Source organism: Enoplosus armatus, chromosome 16 (genome assembly GCF_043641665.1).
Source record: "Enoplosus armatus isolate fEnoArm2 chromosome 16, fEnoArm2.hap1, whole genome shotgun sequence".
Taxonomy (NCBI): Eukaryota; Metazoa; Chordata; class Actinopteri; order Centrarchiformes; family Enoplosidae; genus Enoplosus; species Enoplosus armatus.
Genome location: NC_092195.1, coordinates 1,713,192 through 1,731,448, shown reverse-complemented (window position 1 = coordinate 1,731,448; position 18,257 = coordinate 1,713,192). Strand labels below are relative to the sequence as shown.

At 43.6% G+C, this 18,257-nt stretch overlaps 1 protein-coding gene across 1 annotated transcript in view; it reads right to left on the bottom strand.

The window, feature by feature from the left end:
* Positions 1–18,257, bottom strand: part of phf14 (PHD finger protein 14) — a 75,058-nt gene that overhangs the window by 39,283 nt on the left and 17,518 nt on the right. Inside the window, exons 7-13 of the mRNA XM_070921979.1 lie at positions 16,325–16,462; positions 15,246–15,392; positions 13,996–14,266; positions 12,505–12,611; positions 10,044–10,139; positions 2,507–2,613; positions 2,042–2,173 (exon numbers count right to left, since the gene is read on the bottom strand). Coding sequence (XP_070778080.1) covers positions 2,042–2,173; positions 2,507–2,613; positions 10,044–10,139; positions 12,505–12,611; positions 13,996–14,266; positions 15,246–15,392; positions 16,325–16,462 — 998 coding nt within the window. The remainder of the gene's footprint in view (positions 1–2,041; positions 2,174–2,506; positions 2,614–10,043; positions 10,140–12,504; positions 12,612–13,995; positions 14,267–15,245; positions 15,393–16,324; positions 16,463–18,257) is intronic.

Sequence of the window (18,257 nt, the reverse complement as noted above, 5' to 3'; positions counted from 1 at the left end):
GAATATGAAAGGCAGTCCCTTTTCATACTCGCACGATAAAGGTGTTTTATGATGTTAGCATCACCTAGGATTGTCAAAGGTATTGATTTTTCTCAAGTATCAAATCTCTATTTATGGAATAATGGATAACCATTTCATACCAAGACGGCCCACCATATCCTAAACCTTATCCAAACGCAAACTGGACCGTGCGATTGGTGGAGCTTGTTGGCTACTTCGGGCGCCCCTGGTTCCAAAAGTAAAAGCCCCGTACATTTTCCCCACAGACAATGTTGTGGACAGCTGGGGCACGTCTACATCTCGGATGGAGCATGAAACTCTCCCAGTTAAATCATTAGATCATAAGATGAAAAACTGAAAGTAGAAAATATTCCTGAAAAAGACAGATTCATCCCCAACAGAGATGAGCCCAATGAGGGTGGTGTCGTCCGCAAACCTCAGGAGCTTGACAGACTGATGACTGGAGGTGCAGCTGATGGTGTATAGGGAGAAGAGTAGATAACCGGTGCTGATGGCCCCACCTGTAGGTGGAGTTAGGCTTGTCCTGCAGCAGAGGCTGGGATGATTGTATTAAAGGCAGAGCTAAAGTCCACATACAGGATCCTGGCATGGCCTCCTGAGGAGTCCAGGTGCTGGAGGATGAAGCGGAGGGCCACGTTGAGTGCAGCGTCTACAGACCTGTTGGCTCTGTAGGCGAACTGCGGGGGGGGGGGGTCCAGCTGAAGTTCGTCCAGTTTATCGCACAGTGAACGCGTGTCGGAAATATTAGAAATATCCCCGTTAACGAGGTCCGCAGCACTGCAGGTAAGTGCACTCAAACCATGCAGCAGCAAGAGCTAGACATCCTCCAAAATTGTGAGTTAACCCCTTTTAAATATAATTACTAAAAGCATGTTCAGTGCTTAGACATATACTTATTTGCACACGGCCACAGCAGAAACCCAATCAATCTCTTCCCTGTACTATGCATTTGCTGTGTTAAGCAAAGGATAAAATCCCTGTTCGTGCTAACGCAACACTTGCCGCATGTGTGTCTTGATAGATGTGTTTGAAAGTGAAGACAGCCAAGGGAAATGATGACAAGGACCGCTGGGCTTCTTGTAGCAAACACTCCGCTGGTGATCCACGAGTTAAGTAGATAGACCCAAACTGTGAAAAGCTCCCCCCCCCCACACATCTAAGTACATCTGTGAAACTGCATTTGACGCTCAGTAAAGTTGGTCCATTTGGAGTACATAATTATTATGTTAGGCCTATCAGAGCGTACTCATGCTATGTAAGGCGTTCAGTTGGAATGACCGTATGTAGAAACGCTGGAAGCACCACTCAGATACAGTTGGACTCCCTAGCTCCGACTATAACTGATATAACTGTATACACAGAGACAGGAACAGCCTATGTCTATGTAGGCATGCGATTCATGACAGGCGCATAGACCTCTATGTTTTCGTATGATATGGCCAAAGTGTGAACTTACAATGCCTTCAGGTAATACATCCATCTGATTCCATTGTATTGTACTTAATGTTCGTACGGCTGTTTTACTGTATGTTAAGGCAAATACCTGTACAAGTTGACATACACAGATTTACATGTATATTCATGGTCCGCCACTGCCTTTGAGCTTATTGTGATGTCATTTCTTTGGAGTGTCTTCAAATGCTTCATGTCCCTACAACCGGTACAACCTGAGCTAAAAGCTAATGTGAGTCAATAAACCGTAATAATTGATAAAAGTATTGAAACTGTGTCATGAATAAAGAGAATACGAAAATGTTTTTTCATCAAATTTTGCAAAATAATATCTCTCATGTTCTCTGTACTGTCGTTACTTGTTGAATCATGTTATGAAGCACGGCAGCCATGTACTCTGCCAGTCCCAGATTTGATATGATCATTCTGGAGGAAGTCCAAACAACACACTTTGTTGTACTTGTAAGTTCTCAGCTACTGACATTGATTTACTCCACATGGTTTTCAAGGTTCTTCTTCTCCATTTATGGCTCCCTCCTCCTCCCCCCACCCTCCTTGCGTCTCTTACCAGTAGCTGTTCTTGGTCTTCTTGGGCATGCGCGTTAGTGGAGGCTCCAGGCAGCCCAGGTGGTAGTAGAGCTTGCAGGTGTCACACAGCACCAGCAGATGCTGGTCCTGGTTCTTCTTGCAGATGCCACAACTGCAGGAAAAAACATGTGAAATTATGTGTGAGGGAACAGGCTGGTTAGTGGTGTTTTTAAGTCATGATTTTAGAAAAGGAAAAAAAAAAAAAAAAATGCTGGAACAGAGTGGTGAGATACAGATATATCCAATGTTAACTCACACACTCAACCCAAACAGTCTAAAAGCAATGATGGACGTACGCAGTAAGGGACACTGTTTCTGCCCCTGGCATTTGATGATATTTGAAACAACTGCACCCTGGTTTCATTATCTCCACTTTATCCCTTAACCGCCATCTTTCCTCCTCCCCGTTCTTTCCCTCGCATCTCTCAGGACACTGCGTGTTCACCTGTAAAGGATTGCTGGAAGGCTGGATGACTTCCCTGGGGTTCCTCCCTCCTTCTTGCTGGGCTTCCTCTCTTTTGGGGCTTTCAGAACAGCTGGGGTGTTTAGTTTCTGCCAAAAAAAAAACAACAACACACAAATGTTTTCATGTTACCTTTATGAACAGCAACATTTCTTCCCAGAAACAGTGTCGCTGTTTCTCAGTGTCCCTGTTTCTCTGGGTAACCCACAGAACACGCTGTGGGCCAGTTTTCGCAGGGATAGTTTCCTTTGTAGGAAGCAGTTCTAAACAAAAACTTGGTGGATCTTTCAGAATAAAGATGGAAAACGTTGACAAGAAGCAACACAAATAATCTTAATGTCTACTATGGAGTGCTGCAGGAATGAGTCCTAGAACCCGGAAATGAGTCAGCATTTTTACACTTCGGGTTCCCTCGTCTGGAAGTCAGTGGGTTTTTTGGATGGGTTTTCGGTTAGATGCCTGATATAAGGTCTGTGGTTAACACGAGCTTAAGAGATTTACACGTTTTGTACACATAAAATACGTCAGTAGATACCCACCCCACTCGTGAATTTTGAAGCTTTTTCATGTCTTAAAAAAGGCTGTTGCTAACAAGTGGCTAAATGAGACTACAGAGGTTGTCGCGGACATCAAATGTCTTCATGCCGAAACACGGAAAGTCATCTACTCACTAGTCCGCCTTCACAGCCTCGTTGTGTTTATACTCCATATCTATCTGTCTATATATCTATATCTATCTATATTCTCTTCTAAGTTCAGCTTAGCGGTGGTGACGTTAAAGTAATGCGACCGTGGCGTAGTTCGTTTATAAACGTTAGCTTTTTACTTCTGGCGATTCCATTTACACTTCAAAAACCATAAAAGTGGTGTTCATCAGTGAAGATTATCTCGCTGAACAAAACGTGTATCATAAACTTTTCTTTGAGCTCATTTTCTGCAATGATCCAAAATCCAATGGAAAAATCTTTGTTGAGGGAACCAGGGCGATGCTAACGTCCATCATTTTTGTGCTCACACGTGCCAGGAGTAACAAGTTTAGAGATTATGTATTTCAAAGTTTTATGGCTATTTTTTCTGTCTTGGCAAGCTAACTCACCTAACCTCTAGATATACTTGGTATGTCAACTCTGTTCACTGTTTTCGGGGAGGGGGAACAGGTAGAAAGCAGGAAATACACTGAAGAATAAGTCATTTAACAGAAAAGACTGACCATATTGACATTAGGGACGTTCAGGGCATATTTTAGGTCTTCAGGTCTTATTCTAATGGATCGGTGTCAGCAAAATGAAGCAGTTTCAAATCTGATTCTTTTTTTTTTTTTTTTTACTGAACTTCTGCCAGTAACTTGATGGCAGTCGAAAATAAACCTCGGCTCTTGTTTATTTCTCATTTGTATTGTATAGTTTTGAATCAGGACCTTCAGCGTTTGGAACAAGCAGCTCCTGAACAAACAAAGTGGGCCGAATTTTGAAGGCTACAGCTGTTGTTTAAAGGCAGAACGAGTGGCATGTGTCGGTTGTGGCTTGCAAACGCGACATCCAAAGTTGGCCCCTCCTCCCCTGGCTCGTCGCTTCCTCTTGGATGTGTGTTTACGATCTGGAGTCCTGCTAGATACAGACACTGCTGCACACTTCTAGGTGATGATTATGATTGGGATGTGTCAGATAGACATTTAACACTTCTGATTGGACTTGGCAGACACTCATTAAAGGAGTCGGATCAGGGTCAAAACTTCCACGGGACATCGGCAACTTAAATCCTCATGTACAAAGTGCAATGCAAAGAAACCAGGACGCCGTTTCTGGACATTTTTCATACTTTCGTCATCTTCTAATGCTGGGAGCACCTCGACATGATGTAATGAGGTGGAGGCAGAAATTTGGGCAAGTAAAACCAAAACTATCCGCATGGCTAAAAAAACATGTTCTTTCGTAATATGAGTTAGCTGACCTCTTAAACCTGGCGTCACAGATATAATGAAGCCTGATGTTTGCTTTCAAAATGAGAAACTCATTTAGGTGGATAGTTTAGAAAAATCATTTCAGGGACAACTGCCATCTTTTCCCCACTTTGACAATGCAAAGTACAAGGCAGATCAGTGACAGCCCAGCAAGTGGCTTGTTCGTCCCATGGGGTTCGGGGAGAGTTCATGTTGTTGCTACAAGAGCAAACTGTCATCTACTGTGCAGCCTGGTGGAATATTCTGTCTCTGAGCAAATTCCTCCACAGTTTCGTCCCCAGAGAGAAAAAGGTGGAATTGTAGGCTGACGTTGCTGAGGTCAGACGCAGGGCTACACTTTATCAAACATCTGCTTAGTGTTGGCTGAGAGTTTAGCCCGTCCAAATAAAGTGTTAACCAAAGCAGAGCTGTAAAAGTTCCCCTCGCGGGCAGACTTGTGAGGAGAGACGGAGGGAACCTGTTGTATGTGGCAGGTGAAAAGCAGCAGCAGACAGCCAGTTTATTCTCCCCTGCATCTCAGGTGCATTGCTGCCACGCGGGTTAATTAGAAAAACTTATCTCGTAGGGGCCGAGTCTGTCACTAAACAGACAAGGCCCCCCCAACCCCCCCCCCCCCCCGAGGAAGCTCTAATCTGGGCGCGCTCGCTCTTGCCTGCGGCGCTGAGGGAGCGTCCCGCGAGGGAGGCCTGATAGATGGAGGGACGGGGTGACCAAAGCACAAGGGGCTGCTGGGGCTATCTCCTCAACCTGGACGGCAAGTCTGCCTGCATCCGACCGCGCGAGGAAGCGTCCCTACCGCCGATACAGTGGTGCTGTTTTCAACGTTAACACGCTTTATCAGACAGATGAAGTTTAAATGGGGCACGTTATAAATAGTGAGTGGAAACAGTCAGGCACACGGACGGGCTTTAAGCTGTCTGGCTTCCTGCCAACCCGCTGTCCTCAGGGAAAACCCATAGAAACATTACAGTGCCGCAGCAAACTGGCCACTTTCTTGTTGCTAAGAGCATTTTCCCATCATATTCAATACAGTAAAATAATGAATATCAAGCTGTGTGCTCAAAATGTCAGCTCTGCAAAAAGGCGAGTAGGCTCCTTCATAACCATGTCTGCAAGTGCTTCAGCTGTAAGACTAATCCACCAACGCTGGCATCTTAGGACCCTAAAGCACCTTCTATCTGAAGATCTAATATCAGATTCTGAGGATGCTAAAATCTCTTCATTACTTCCCGAGGACACATGTGGCTGGCAGCAAGAACGGCAGTGTGTGTGTGTGTGTGTACGCAACCAATCAGGCCTCAAGTCTGTTACCCCCCCCCCCTCCATTATCTCACACTATCTCGCTCTCAAGGGGTGTTTTGATTCCGACTTGTCCTGGTCCTGGCCCCCACCAGTCAGCGCAGCTGTTTTTAAACTCAATTTCTCAAAATCATAAATGCTTATGTTTAGTAAGCCACTTTTGCTCAGCCCCCAAACTTTGCCTGAGAGAAGTTATGCAACCAACTGAAGGAAGCCCATCCGCGGCGCTGCCGTTTCATTGCGACGCGCACATTTGCGACCTGTTCAACGAACGTCGGCCTCTTCTATGCAACAAGATGCGACGCCTGAGAGCTCAAAAAGGGCCCCAGGTTAACAACCAAACAGGCAACAAGCTTAAGCTGCGTTAAGGGATGAAACGGCTAGTCAAATAATCAACTAGTCGACCCGCAAAAAATTTGATGTCAAGTATTTGACCGACGACTTGCTGTTTTCAGCTTGAATTCTTCTCATTTTAAACTGAATATCTTTGGGTTTTGGTCAGACCAAAGAAGCAATTTGTAAACATGTAAAATATTGGCAAAACATTCAATGCTGAAGTCAAATGTAGTGCATTATCCTTTCTGTCGGCTGAGAAAGGTTAGAGTAGATTATTTTCATGTAACACCATTTTGCTGATTCGCTGATACGCGATCCATTGGCATAATGCTGTATTGCTGAAATTGATACCTATTCCTTTCAGTTTTATTCAAGACATTAGACTTGTGACTTTTGTGTAATTCCTGGTCATATTGTATCATAACCACATTTCATTCTGCACATAGTGTTATATTATTATAGTTTCGAGATAGAGTACTTGTACGTGATGCTGTGGTCCGTTCAGTTTCTTTCTACGGTGTATATGAACGTATTCAATTTTTTGGTGTTAAGTGTATAACAGAGAACAGTGCCAAGACTAATAGACACTTCAACACTCGTTACTCAGGCGCAACATGATTTATTGAGAATAGTTTTAGTGCAGATATTGACTTCCAAGGTCGTGGCAGTTCAACGCCGGAGCAAGGACTGGCAGTGTGCATCGCAGGAGGGCGTCTCAAAGCGTCTTCAGTTCTGAATCGGGTTCAGATGCTTGGGATGCAGGTCTAGTTGGGCATCTTTATTTCGTTGATCGACGGAAACACGGACCACGCTGTAACACTTATCCCTGTTATAATATCTGCATGCTTTGTTTGAGCCTCGCAGCATTTTATAGAGGCGAGTGGAAAAAATCTGGAGTCGGAGTGTTTTCTTGTGAAGTTTTGCCAAGAGTGCTAAACTTCCAGGGGCGTCGGGAACAAAAAGCACCGACTGTGTACTGGAAGAGGGATGAGAGTCCCAGTTGGGCACATCAATAATTTCTGCAAATGCACAGGCAGGATGACAAATAGGAGATGAAAATGTGGCAGATAGATGACACAAAAGCATGCGGTGCTGTGACTGATGTCGCTACTTAAAACCGCGCGTGTTCATAATTAGGTGATTTATGGTGGTCATTGCAGATTCACTGCCAGTCTCCTTCTAGTCCCTGTCCATTCCGCTGCCTCGCCACCGCATTAACATCATTTGACCATCTATCTTCACGGCTCATACACTCAACGGCCATACTTTTAATAAGGCTTTTTATGGATTGAGCTGGCACTTATACATAAAACCCTAGAAGGAGTGACTACACTGTCCCAAGGCACCGCGACGGATACAATATCAACTCTTTTGAAAGGTCAGAGTTAGCAGCTCCCTCTTACCTTTGAGTTCATAGCACAGATGATTGTTATGAGTGACTAGAAAATACTAGAAAAAAAGACTATCACGGACAACGAAAGACATAAACACCTGTACAATATCCTTGCATTTTACCATGGTTATGGAAATTATTCGGATATTCTGAGAGGTGTGCATAGTATATACATACAAACATATAGTCAGGCCACATGGTTCTGATCTATTACCATCTACTCCTTAAGCAGGAAAGTTCTAAACCTTAGAAACAGTAGTTTTACAAAAAAAAAATACTTAAAGCTACAGTAGGCAATATTATTGAATTCTGGTTTTGGTTGAAATAATGAATTTTGACCATCGCATGTCACTAACAATATCTAATTGAAGGGCTCCTTTAAGCAAATGTGTGTCTGGGAGCACCCGCCCCCCTTTTATATTTAGTCTTTTAAAAAAACTGGGCCAGGTCTGAATCAAACAACCAATCAGGGTTAGCTAGCACGTAACTGGCCAATCGCATCGAACTCAGTTCCACCTTCTGGATTGGAATGTGAATCGAAACGGTTGGAAGAGACAAATCACACAGAACCCCGGATGATTCTGATTGGTTGTTTGATTCAGACCGGGTCCAGTTTTTAAAAAAATAAATAAATACAAAGGGTCGGGTAAGGACCCCTTCACTTAAATATTGTTAATTCAATAATATTCAATAATAGTGCCTACTGTAGCTTTAAGCTAACCCTAACCCTAACCCTTGCCCTTTTCTGGAGCTTTCAACACTATCTCGTGGCCTTCATCAGTGGGTCGAGTTTACTCGGCCGTCATGGAGAGGAAGATGAGTCGGTCATGTGACGACAACTGAGCCGCCTCCACAACAACTTAGCAAGGCCGCAAGGAAGTCGGGCGAGATGCTGTTGAAAGCTCTGCAAAAAGCTAGTAAGCAGACCTTGAGGTAAGTATGTTCAAACTATGTTCTTATCCTTATTTTTATAGATTATTTTACCAACATTTCTAACAATCATTGCATCCAAAACTAGCTATCATCCACGTTACGTATTATCTTTAACCGTAGATGTTCTCACCTCAGTGAGGTGTCATTTTTTTTTGTGCTGTAGATGGTGGTGGTTGTAAACTGAAATGCATTACAGACGAAAGCTGCCCTGTTATTTTGCCTCTTTTCTGTATGTAAATTACCAGCTCCGCTACCCGTTGGGAGAGTACAGTTGAGTGGTGTCATTACATTGCAGGAGGTGAGCTGGAATTGTTGGAAACTGTTGACTGTGAGCAGAGAGGTGGGCGCATTGTTACCAGTACTGGATGTATTTAAAACACTTTTGGTTCTCTAAATATCAGAAACATTCAAGATGGGCATGACATCAGCAGTAACGAAGGGAGGACTTTTTTTTTTAATACGCAGCTTTAAACTAGTTTTCACTTCAGCCAGACGCTTTTCTCTCATCTCGAAAAAGGGACTTCTTTGAAACTGAGGGGGGGGGGGGGGGGGGTACATTGTCAACTTAGAAAGAGAAATTTCAGCATCAGGGCACCATATTCATAAAGCTTCCTAGTACAAAGAGTTGCTCCTAGTGACGAAATTCTAAGAAAATTCTTGGAATTATGACGTTTTCCACTTAAATTTAAGACTAGATCCTGGTAAAGATAAAAGTTATTCACATCGTAGCCCTTAAGAGCACTCCTGAGGTGAAAAGCTGTTCAGGAACGGGGGGGGACTTTTGAGAGGCTTAAGAGAAGAGGAAAAGAAGTGAGAGATTTGTGATTTGAGAGCCCTGATCTGAAAGCTAACACAGTATCTTAAATGCCTGGGTTCATTGGCTCTGTTCGTCCTCAGTTTAATTGGCATGCGGTGGCATTTCTGTGGACGCGATGTGACACCCTGACCTGAGCACATTTCATAAACGTGATCACTTACTTCACGAATGTCCGTTTTATTGATTTTACACAGAACACTCCACATTCGCGTGCCAAAAACTGTAAACGGATTTAGTTTTAAGAAAGGAATGGGGACATTCTATATAAATGACTTTGTGTATAAATCCAATTTTTAGTCCGTCCCAACTGCAAAAAATAAATAAATAAATAAATATATATATATATATATATATATCTATATAAAGATTTCAGTATATTTCTGTAGATTGCAGTTCACATTCATTAAATAACCCATCAGCCACAGCGGCACATCTTGGCAATTGGTTGCCATAGGAACAAGACGTGGGAGAGAGTTTTTACTTCCCCACAGTCAGGGTCTGACTTCATGGCAAATGGCAGGTCAATCAGTTACTACAAAATGAAAGTTGTTTTTTTTTTTTTATAAACAGACTTATTACAGCCTGCAGTATCGTCCCACTGTCTGCCATTTGGGTTGCTACTCGCAATCTGGATAACTCTCCATCACAAATCATTGCTACGCTAAAAAAAGGGAAATCCATAAACAGGAGTGTTCTGCCTGACAAGTAATCTGTGTGCGGAGAGTGGAGTGGACAGGAGGGGACAGGATGGTGTGTGAAGAGGCGGTGATGGTGGTGGTACCTGGCCCAGGATGCCCCCCAGCAGAGCCCACATGGCCTGGCCTTCACTTCGCAGCTCCCCGTTCACGTTCAGGAGCTCCTCCAGAGACTCACATAGCTGCAGGAAGGGGAGAGGAGACAGCATGAGGCGAGGGGACCACAGTCTCTGGCCATGTTAGCACACACACTCACACTCAAGTATTTTACAGCAGCCACAGAAATTCCCACTCAAACTCATTTCGCACTGCAAGGAGTGTAGGATTGAGTCCCACAGTTTTATTTTCTGTGTTGGAGCTGGAGTGAGGAAGTGGTCAGCCTAGCTTAGCATAAAGCTCATAGTTCAAAAAATACACGATTTGTGGTTTTAGGGGGATTAAGGGAAAAATTGATTACGATGGAGGGATTAAGATGCTGCACGCGTGGATTAACTCTTGATCGTCAATAAATAGCTCCAACACAAAAATTGCATTATTACATTTCTGTTGGTGTATGGCGCTTTAGAGGTGATGGCAGGGCATTGGACAGGAGTCAGGCAAGCTATTTATCCCCTGCTTCCAGTCTTTATGCTAAGCTAAGCTAACCACGTCCGGACTCCAGGTCTGTACTGAACACACACAGACATGAAAGTGGTTTCAATCTTCCACCTTACTCTTGGAAAGAAAGCAAACAATTTTCCAAGGGCAATGGCGAAACAGTGTTTGTTCAAAGCAGCCAATCACGAGCCCACTTGATAAAAAGCTACTCCCTAGCTTTGGTTTAATTGGCTCACGGTCACATGGGGGTAGAACAGTAGTGGGAAGGGTCACAGTTATAGTAAAAAACAACAACAACAACAACAAAAATATGACACAGTTGCACCACTAATGTTGCAGGTCAACCTTTGAACCAATCTTGCAGCCAGTGTACCTGTTTAATGTTAACACTCCTTGTGATCTGGGAGAGTTGAGCCTTGTGGCACCAGTAAACCTTGTACTGGGCTCTTCTCCTATATATATATATATATATATATATATATATATATGTATATATATATATATATCAGTCAAAGCCAGACATGTAGATGACATTCCTCCACTGGCATTCTCTCCAAAGGCCACAAAGCCATGTAAGAGCAACTCGAGCGGCGCAATTAGCAACGCACACCCCATTAATAACGGTTAAGGCGCACGGCGAGAAGACTAAACGCAACATTAACTCTCGTGACTTCTACTCTGCTGTTGCATTCCCTTCCTCGTGTTAACAGATGGAGGAGCAGCCCCTTCGCGGAGGTCACGTTGTTTGGGGAGAGACGAGAGAGAGGCTCGCACATGATTCCGTTTTTTTTTTTTTTGTTTAATCACGTAGCGTTGTAAGGCCATATATAATGTGGTGACATGGTACGTAGTATATGCTAAGCTGAACATTTAAAAACTGAACAAACTGAGGTAGGATGGCCACATAGTTAACAGAAAAATGGGCAATATCAACAAATGCCACTGAAAATTCATGACCTGATTTTGTTTTGTTTGAAACATACATTCTCTCACTAAATTCTTTGCCTTAAAGCCACAAGTAGGCAATATTATTGAATTATAATTTTGGTTGAAATAACTCCTTTTGACCATTGCAAGTCACTAACAATATCTAACTGAAGGGCTCCTTTAAAAAAAAATGTGTGTCTGGGAGTACCCGCCCCCTTTGTATTTAGTCTTTTAAAAAAAACTGGACCAGGTCTGAATCAAACAACCAATCAGGGTTAGCTAGCACGTAACTGGTCAATCACTTCGACTCTGTACAAACAAGTAGGTCCAGTTTTTAAAAGAAAAAACGAAATGCAAAGGGGCGGGTGCTCACAGACACACATTTTTTTAATAATTAGATATTGTTAGTGGCATGCAATGGTCAAACGGCTGATGCTGACGCTGTTAACGCTGCAGAAAGGTAGCTTAGCTAGCTAGGGCATGGCGCAAAGACCGACAAAACTAAACGTAGGAACACTACAAGAGACCCTGCAGTGGTTCAGGGTGAGCGGTCCTGATGGATTGCGGTTAACTTGGGCACAGACAATGATGGTCATCATCAGGTCAACATTCCCTTCAATAATACTTTGGTTACCTGCTAAAACGAATGACGTTCCCGTCAGCCTCAAAAACTAGGACGGTGAACGCGGTCAAAACATCATACGTGCTAAAACATCAGCATGTCAGCATTCTCATTGTTAACATGTAGCTCAAAGCACCTCTGTGCCTAAATTTTCAAATAAATAACTGAAAATAATAAGCCTGACACATAATCTACCAATAAGACAAAAGACATAGTTTCTTCAGCTTGATTATTGAATGACATTGGTGGCTGTAGCCTACTTCCACAAATCACAAATGGCACGGCTAAACCAGGTGTTTTCCCGCTGTTTGTCTAATCATTTGTGTTTGGATAACAGTGTAACACTATACTGTCAGCGCAAATGTGTTAGAGCACCCCACTTGTACATGTCGTGAAATCACCTTGTTGTACTCCACGTGCAGCTTTTCCTGCTCGCTCTCCAGCTTGTCTTTCAAGTTCTTCTGCTCAGAGATGTTGTCCTGGATCTGGATCATTCGCATGTTCCGCTCTGAATATCAATGGGAGAACAAATCAATAGCACGATCACAATCTGTATACAGGAAAAAGTGATGGCAGATAGGCCCTCTGCTGCAGGCCAATGGGAGTGTGCGCTCAAGGTTACTGGCACGGCGTCGTCTCGCACATCCGGCATCACCATCATGTGTTTGGGGAGAAAATGCCACGCAACGGTTAAAGATTCACAGAATGGAGGTGAATGCTAAAACCCTTTTAGCTCCGCAATCACGATGCCAGACTTCATTCCATGCAAAAATAAGAGACCAGAAGCTTCTTTACTGGAATATTTCACTGGTGCCTTTTATTGCACGTCTATAAATACAAGTGCACGGAGCAGAGGACGACCGTGAGAGTAGCCATTAGCGAACACACAGATAAGCGTCACGTCTTAAGCTCGGCGCTCTTCCTCAGGCAGCTCGGAAGGAAGAACGGAGGAGGAATGGCGAGGGGAAGCAGTGCTGCTGGTGTCACTGCTGCTGCTTTTGGAATATAGGCTGACCACATGAAAGGAACATTTCGTGTGTGTGTGTTTGCGCACTAAATCTGCATGAGAATAGCATTTGAACCAACGCATTTGCTTCATTCTTAAAGAAAAGTTCTGCCTTTCTTTTGAAAGATAGAGGGGGGGGGGGTAGATAGTGTTAAGGTAATGCAGGGTTTCCCCCAGGATATTGGTTAGCGAAGGTGGTAAGCGCTTGTTTTCTTTTTCCCCCTGAAGTTTAATAAGCCTAGTATTATATTTCATGAGAATGAAATAATTTTCCTCTGATGTTAGCAGACGCGCTCTTTATTGAAGGCGAGGCAGGGTGCCTCCTCTGTAAAACTCCCCACATATACCTGAAAGTACAGATTAATAATTGATGTAAAAAAAAAAAAATTTTTTAAGACTACTACAACACAACTCCCCCTGTGTATATGCACATAACAGAGTGTCAATAGGCCAATCAGAACAGAGTATAAATGAGAAATAAATAAAATTTTAAAAAGTTCTAATTTGATGCGGCAGAACCAGAGATATTGCCTTTTTTATTCCACGCGTTCTTCTTCCAACATTTGCATAGTTCACTCATCTTTTCGCCAGTCCGTGCACATTCTTTTCCGCGCCAATTTTCTTTTGTTTGTTTGTTTTTTTCCACCAGTGACCCCTGGGGGGGAGGCTCCGTAAGCTTGGGCTCTGAATGCATTCTTGTTTATTTATGGACATCTAAAGCGCCAGTGTCACTCACTGCTTGCATTTCCCCCGTGGAGGTGGTCTCTACCGTTGCAAAAGGCTAACTGGTGAAGAAGGAGTGGCAGGGAAATGGTTAAAGGTTCTCAGCTGATTCTACAAAGATCAGATCAGGAGTATGTGGAGGTGTCTGTTTTCGTTTCCTCACCCAGGTAGTAGTTGACGAAGTCGGCCGTGAGGGCGGGCTGCTTGTGTTTCCTGCGCCCGTCCATGCTGGCGTTGGCGTCGGACGTGTCCACCGGGAAAATGTCGGTGCTGATGCCCATCAGCTCCGCCTTCCTCATAAGCTTCCGGATGGCCGAGGCGCTGGAGGTGAGGGGCCGCGGCAGCTTCTCCCGGGGCACCCACGCCTGGGGCCGGGTGTTCCGGGACAGCTCTGCTTTCGCCCTGTACTGCTGCAGGCGGGTGGTGATCCGGGCCTGCAGGTGGGACACGCGCGCGCGGTCCTACATTTTAATGTTAGTAAACCAGTTGCCAGTGACTTTCACATCATTTGTGTGCCCCAAATGGAATGAAATCAAGAATAAAACTGGAAGAACAGGGGAACAGCAGGCTGATACACACACATGGGCTCCGGGACATCACCCCCATATACGTGACTCCAAACCCATGGGCATTAATGTGCTGCTATAAACAGCCTCCACTCTTCTGATTTTCAGGCTTTCCACCAGATGTGGGAGCCCTGGCTGCAGGGATCTGCTCCCATCCAGCCACGAGAGCATCACTGAGGTCCAACACTGATGTTGGCGGATAAGGCCTGGCTCTGTGTGTGTGTTTGTGTGTATTATATTGCTGTCCTGAAGTGATGTTGCCCATCCAGCACCCAGAGCCATGTTGAGCAGCATCAGGTCCATAAACAACAGTGGCAAATTTTCTGAATCAGTTGTTAAATGGTGCTGGTTTCCACCCTCATGTGTTTACAGGCCTAAAAATTGGTTAACATGTATTTTCAGGCGACCTCGGCTTAACTTTATATATAGTTTTATAATTAGGTTTTTATTTCCTTTTTCCGGGAACATTAGCTTCATTAGCTACTGCCACTAACATTATTGCAAATACGGCATCCTGCTGCTTCATATCAATGGCTCATAAATAACTGATTTTATTTGGTTATGCTATTTGTTATTCATGTATTTATGTCATTGAACATTGTACTGGGAATTTTTTTTTTTAATAATAAATAACATAACATGAAAATATGTCATTATTTATGACTGCAACAACTGCATTTTAAACTCACCGTAACCTCATTCATGGCCTTAACCTAATCCCAAATTCTAGCCCCAGACCTAATCTCCACCACTCCACTGAAGACGTACAAGGAATATTCTCCTCGTCGTCTTGGGCAGAGGTGCAAACGCACATGCACCCGTCTGACAGTCGTCCCGGCGTCCTCACCTGAGCCTCGGGGGTGAGCTGCTTCTCTCTCTCCTGCAGAGAGACCTTGCAGTAAGACTGCAGGGCCAGGTAATTCTTCCTTTTCCACTTCCTGTCAAAGCGGTCGGCGTGCTGTTTGCAGTAAGCAAAAAATGGATCAGCAATATCCTGAGGAAACAAAAAAAAAACAACACACGCGCGTGTTAGCGGTTAATAATATCATTACATTACATATCATATCTTTTTACAGCCCCCCCCGCCCCCCCTCTTCCTCACTCTGTCACAGGAAGGCAAATGCAATACAGTTCTTTTTTTTTTTTTCTTCCCCAGGCTTGCTGGCCTTCTGGAATCATTTAAGGGCGAACTTGTTGCGGTGGATGCCATCAGCATTATGACCTGTTGATAGACGGCTTTTTGTGCGACTGACTGGATTTAGTGGTTTGCAGTGGGTAGGCACTTTTCAGGATGCTTACACTGTGCAGGAGTAGAGCAGTAGTGGAGAATGGACAGTGATTATTAATACTCCAGTTCTTGTGGGGAAAAAAAAAAAACTTTATCACAAGTCATTCTGTAAAATAATGAAGCTGAGGGCCACATTTTGTACGTAGTAATAACGTATTAATTGTACTGATTCGTATCATATAATTACAATTTCTGCACTTTGGATTATGTGGCTGGTCCATGACATATTAAAGGGGAATATATTTACATTTTTTTCAGGGATAGTTTGGATTTCATATGAAGGTATGTGCGGTGACATAAACATTAAACATTAATTAACTATATCCAGCGAGTCAGATAACAACAAATAGCAGTAAAAAGGGAGAAATAATGTATTAAAGTATTTAAGTATTTAAAGGCCCCATATTGTGGTACGCTGTTTTCACTTTAAATGTGTCCGTTAGCTCAGAATCGGCTCTGACCTGTTTGCCGCTAATATCCTACCAATCCACACCACAACCGATGAGGTCAAAATGTGCTAACTGTCACAGTCTTTGAATGTAGCTTCAACGTGGCACCCAACAACGGTATATTTTTCAGTATTTAAGTAATAATGTGCCATTGTGGTTTAAAAACAGCTTTTTTTTTTCCCCCCTTACCTCCTCTGCTGCAGCCTCAGACAGGAGGCCCTCCCTCTGTGCACAGGTGACATGGAAATAGGAGCGACACATCCCCGCGTCACAGCTGATGCACACGCCGGTCCTGGCGAAGCGGGCGTCCTCACAGAAGCTGCACTCCTAAATGCAACAGAATACAACGGCGAGACTTCAAGTTGTGGCTGCCGACGCTGGTTTCTGCATAGCGCAGAGTTCTTTTTCCAATGGTAGGCATTAAAAAATCTCACCAAGCTATCTGTACTTTAAACAGTCAGAGTCGGGGACGAGCAAGGACTAACAGCTCGAACACCCCCAGACATTGCCGTTAGTTATTGGTTGCTCGGAAGCGCAGTTGCCGGCAACAAAGGCTCGAAGTCCGGCGAAGACGGAATCGCTCAAAGGTAGGCCACCCCTTTTTATCAAAGGGGGCAACCTCTTTGTCTTTATGGAAATGATTAGTTAGTTATTTAGCTAACTACACAGTCAGAGAGATAGAACATATATATCACAAGGATGAGATATCTTAAGGACCGCTAAACGTTATAATAATAACTTTATTATTAATTATCTAAAAACATTAACTTCGCTGTCAAAATCCCCCCCTCCCCCCCACTGTGGGCGTATTGGGTAGGAACGCCAGTAGTCAATATCGGATCAAATTCGCGGTTTATTAATGAACGTAACGTTGGGCCTGTGCCTAGATTGGTGTGGGTTTTTACTAGGCTACGTTCTCTTGTTATGATTTGATGAGCTAGGGGAAACACTGCGCCACAGATCTCTATATTTGTATCTACTTGATATATTTCAATGCTTTCACTTCAACCGACATTTCAGCTGCTTTCACAACGTAGAATGAAATTGATTTTTCAACTGATATTTACGACTATTACTACTTCTACTTTTAGCCGTTAAACTTACTGGCTTCTCAGCTTCTTAAAATGACAGTTGAACTCTTTTCACTGACACTTGAACTGACACTTCAACTACTTTGAGTGTTTGGACGTCGACGGCCTATTCAACGGCTCACAGCTCTTACACATCGAAGAGCCCAACGCCATTCAAAGCTTACATTTCAACAGGGACTTCTTTCAAAAGTTTCAAAGGCGTCCGGTGCAAGTTTTTTTGTTTTGTTTTTTCAACAGAGGTGAGACCACCTAAATTTTGTTTCTATAAGATTCCTTTTTATAACTCTCCGTGGGCTCCAGTTTCCTTCCACAGTCCAAAAACATGCAGGTTAGGTTAATTGGTGACTCTAAATTGCCCGCAGGCGTGAATTTGAGCGTGAATGGTTGTCCATCTCTACGTGTCAGCCATCACGGTGATTGACTGGTGACCTGTCCGGGGTGTACCCCGCCTCTTGCCCCGTGTCTGCTGGGATATAGGGTCTAGCTAATGGATGGATGGATTGTTTGAAGTCATTACCTGCGAGGATAATACTGACTTTCAGCTCAGTGAACTGAAGGAAGAAAACCTGGAGTAAGTTGGCTGGAATGACTGTGAGAGGAACTTCGTGTGCTTCGACTGTTTAGGACACTTGAAGTGCAATCACAGTTACCTCCAGCGCTTGCACTTCAACTGACATTTCAAGGGCTTTCATCGCTTCTTAAAATGACAGTTCAACTGTTTTCATTGCGTGCACCGGAGCTGACAATTCAACGGCTTGCAGCTCCAACCACTGACATTTCAACTGCTTTCATCTTTTACTTTACACCTGACAGTTCGACTTCATCTCATTCTTCAAATGAGAGTTCAACTGCGTTTGGTGATTACATTTCAACTCCTTTAAATCCTTACACTTCATACCCTTTCAGTGCTTTTAACTGCTTAAGCTTTTTTTTATGAATTAACATTTTAAAACATTCTTTCGAAAGGTTTCAAACGTTTTCAAGTGGAAGTGAGCATCCTACAGCATTTAGCATTTTTCTAGATGTACTGG